Genomic DNA, 3754 nt, shown 5'->3' with positions numbered 1-3754 from the left:
TGTGTGTGTGTGTGTGTGTGTGTGTGTGTGTGTGTGTATGTGTGCATGAATTTACATGTGTATTGATGGGTTTCTCTCCAGTTTCATTGAGATATAATTGACATATAACACTGTATAAGTTTAAGGTGTACGACATAATGATTTGATATAGGTACACATCGCTAAATGATTACCACAAGAAGTTTAATAAACATCCATCACCTCAGTTAGTTACACTTTGTTTTCCCCTTGTACTGAGAACTTTTAAGATCTACTCTCTTAACTACTTTCTGTGTTGATGTTTAGTTTGTACTCTTTCTAAAGATCTGATCATACCGAGTCCCTCCTTAAATGTACTGAGTGGGCCCCGTGAGCTTGGGTATAGAGTCCAAGCACCTTAGCTTGCTTTTCAGGGCCCCCCACACCTTCCAGCCCCACCTCCTGCCATATACTCTTGGAGATCATGAGCTCTGTCCACACCAGATTATTAGGCATGACCAGAAGTGACCATGCACGTGCTAGCATGCTACAGAGCCTTGGACACAGACTGATGCCTCTGTCTGGAGTGCCTTCCCTTCTGCCTCGATGTGGTGGACTGCTACTCATCTTTCAGAGCTTGCCTTGGGGGTTTTGTCTTCTTTGCAGCCTTGCTTGATTCCTACCAGGAATGTTTAGTGGCTGGGTCCTCCTTTCTGGAAGAAGTGGGACTCTAGCCTCTGTTGCCCTCTACTCTAATGGTTGCTCGCTTGCCTATCCCCTCAGCTTTTGGTCTTGTGTGGCCTCCATGCTCCCACAATACAATCTGCTCACCTTTCCTCACCTTGCCCCACACCTCCAACACATCAACGTTCACTGCTCACTTACCACATTGCCTGTCTCTGAGCCCCCAGTGCCAGGTACTGGATAAGGCTTCCGTAAATACTAGCTGGTGAACTGGAATGAGACACCTCATTCTAGAGAGATTTCAGGTTTTGCTTTTGTTTTGAACATGGATGTGCCTTTCTTGGTTCACGTTGGGAACCTCAGCACCTTGAGGGCAGAGACAAGAGCAAACTAGTGCCTGGCTCTGGACCAGGCCCTGTCCCCAGCTCTTGATTTGGCTTACCTCACCTATCATGGAGGACAGCACTAAGGACAGGGTGCTCTTGATTCCCCCGCTTCCAGGCTGCATGAATTGAGACTTGGATGGGTGGGAGGAGTTGGGGGTGGGGTGGGGGCTGAAGAACCCCAGGTCCCTAGTTCTCCCATAGTCTGGAGCAGGGACAGGGTTTCTAGCCCAGACTGTCCACTCTTGGGAGTTGACCGGTCTATTTCCTCTTGCCTCCCGGACCCCTGTATATCCCTAGGGACCGGCAATGGCTCCATAAATATTTGTGGCATGGCATTATGGATGAATGAATACGTGTTCTTGTGTTCTTTATTTCCTCTTCTGCAAGTGTTGCCGGGGGGGGAAAGAGCCCGGAAAGGGGGAGGAATCTCTGAGAAAATGGGTCAGCAGGCTGCAGTGGGAGCTTGCCCCACTTGCCCCAGCTCCAGCTCAGAGTAAGAGTTGCCGCCTTGGTGGCGGTGATGTTGGAGAGCGTGTGTGCCTTGAGGTGGGGAGAACCCCTGAACGTGAGAAAACCATTTTTCTTGGGTTTGTTTAGGCCGGGCAAGTGTATTCTCAACGCCACCCACCTTCTCTTGCAAGGTGCTTGATTTAATCATTTAAATGTTCTATGGGGAGAGGAAGGATAAAACACAACTCCCTAAATCTAACCCAGATTCCCTCGGTCCACATGGAGCCCTTTCCCTGGCTTCCTCTTCAAACACATCCAGCCGATCCGGCAGGCTGAGGACTCACACTCCCGTCCCCCAACCTCAAGCCTCCCGCTCCCGCCCCCTCCCACCGTCCGCGGCCCCGCAGCCCCGCAGCAGCCACAGGGGGAACCAAAGAGACAGAAGCCTTCCCAGCTGCCCGGACCACAGACGCCAACACCCCCCGCCCCCCACCACACGCCGCCCGCCCGCGCCCCGCACGCTAGCCCACGACCAAGCGGCGGCGGCAGCAGCAGTGGGCTGCAGGCTGCTGCGACTCGCACCGGTGCGCTCCTGGCAGCGCTCGCCATACCAGGTGACTGGGACTCGCCAGATCGGCTGGCCCGGGGTCCCCCGCCCCAGCTCGCGCTCGCGCCCCCGGCCCGGGTTCCGGCGCCCACCCGCCCTCCTGCCCTCTCCCGCCTCTCCGCCCCCCAGCTCGCGGGAAGGGAGGTCGCGGCAGCGGCCCGGGGGCACCGGCGACCGTGGCGACAGCGGCGACAGTGGCGGCGGCGGCGGCGGCTGCGGCGGCGGCGGCGGCGGAGGCTGCGGCGGCGACCGTGGCAGAAGCGGTGGCGGAGGCCTCCGTGGCGGAGGCGGAAGCAGAGGTGGAGGCTGAGTTGGAGGCCGAGGCCTCAGTAGAGGAGGCAGTGGCGGAGGCCACCCTGGGGGAGGCGGCGGCAGCCCTAGCGGGGGAGGAGGCGGAGGCCTCCCTGGCGGCAGCGGCAGTGGCCGTGGCGGAGGCCAGTGTAGCCGAAGCCGCCGCCGCGGCAGAGGCTGCGACGCCCCCCTTGGGGGAGGCGGAGGCGGAGGCGGATGCGGATGCGAATGCGGATGCGGATGCAGATGCAGATGCAGAGGTGGCGGCGGCGGTAGCGGCGGCGGCGGTGTCCGCCGCGGATGCTGATGCGGAGACGGGCGGGGGGTCGGGGGGGAATCCGGACTTTCCTATGGCTTCGCTGTACGTGGGCGACCTGCACCCTGAGGTGACGGAGGCAATGCTGTACGAGAAGTTCAGCCCGGCCGGGCCCATCCTCTCCATCCGCATTTGCAGGGACAAGATCACCCGCCGCTCGTTGGGCTATGCGTATGTCAACTACCAGCAACCGGTAGACGCCAAGCGGGCCCTGGAGACCCTGAACTTTGATGTCATCAAGGGCAGGCCAGTTCGCATCATGTGGTCCCAGCGGGACCCCTCGCTCCGCAAGAGCGGGGTGGGCAACGTCTTCATCAAGAACCTGGGCAAAACCATCGACAACAAGGCGCGGCATTCGGCAACATCCTCTCCTGCAAAGTGGCCTGCGACGAAAAGGGGCCCAAGGGCTACGGGTTCGTGCACTTCCAGAAGCAGGAGTCCGCCGAGCGGGCCATTGATGCGATGAATGGCATGTTCCTGAACTACCGCAAAATTTTCGTTGGGAGATTCAAGTCGCATAAGGAACGAGAGGCCGAAAGGGGAGCCTGGGCCAGACAGTCCACCAGTGCTGACGTCAAGGATTTCGAGGAAGACACCGACGAGGAGGCCACCTTGCGATGAAGACATCCCAGGAGCGAGCCAGCCAGCAGAGCCAAACCTTGGCTCCCACCCGGTTTACAACCCCACCCTTTGCCCCCCTAACCCACCAGCAGTGTATTGTATTGGGAGTGCAGGTCTGTCTCTCTCACAACCGCACTCCACCCCCACCCCCGTCTTCCTTCCCTCCATCTCTCCCTCCCTCCACCTGTCTCAGTCCCTCTCACTCTGTGTCTCTTTCTCTCCACTCCCCTCTCGTCCCTACCCCTCCTCTCCCCTCCCTTCCCCCAACACCCACCTTGGGTGCTGTGAATAATCTTGCTAATCTGTGCCACTTGACAGGTTAAAGACTGTCTTCTCCTTGTGGTTTGGTTTAAAAAGCACTTTCTCTCTTTGTTTATTGCACAGGTGATACAATTTCATGGTAGAAACATCAGGAAGGAGAAGGAAATCAGATGAGGGAAA

The 3754-nt window shown here is 57.9% G+C and overlaps 1 protein-coding gene across 1 annotated transcript; it reads left to right on the top strand.

The window, feature by feature from the left end:
- Positions 1-2606: 2606 nt before the first annotated feature.
- Positions 2607-3313, top strand: LOC103083259 (polyadenylate-binding protein 1-like 2). The gene is given in 2 exon segments (XM_082931381.1): positions 2607-3039; positions 3042-3313. Coding segments are annotated over 2 exon segments (585 nt in total). The 5' UTR covers positions 2607-2726.
- Positions 3314-3754: the final 441 nt, after the last annotated feature.

Source organism: Lipotes vexillifer, unplaced genomic scaffold (genome assembly GCF_000442215.2).
Source record: "Lipotes vexillifer unplaced genomic scaffold, Lipotes_vexillifer_v1.1 scaffold9016, whole genome shotgun sequence".
Taxonomy (NCBI): domain Eukaryota; kingdom Metazoa; phylum Chordata; class Mammalia; order Artiodactyla; family Lipotidae; genus Lipotes; species Lipotes vexillifer.
The sequence above is the reverse complement of the archived record's forward strand: the minus strand, read 5'-3'. Positions and strand labels throughout refer to the sequence as shown.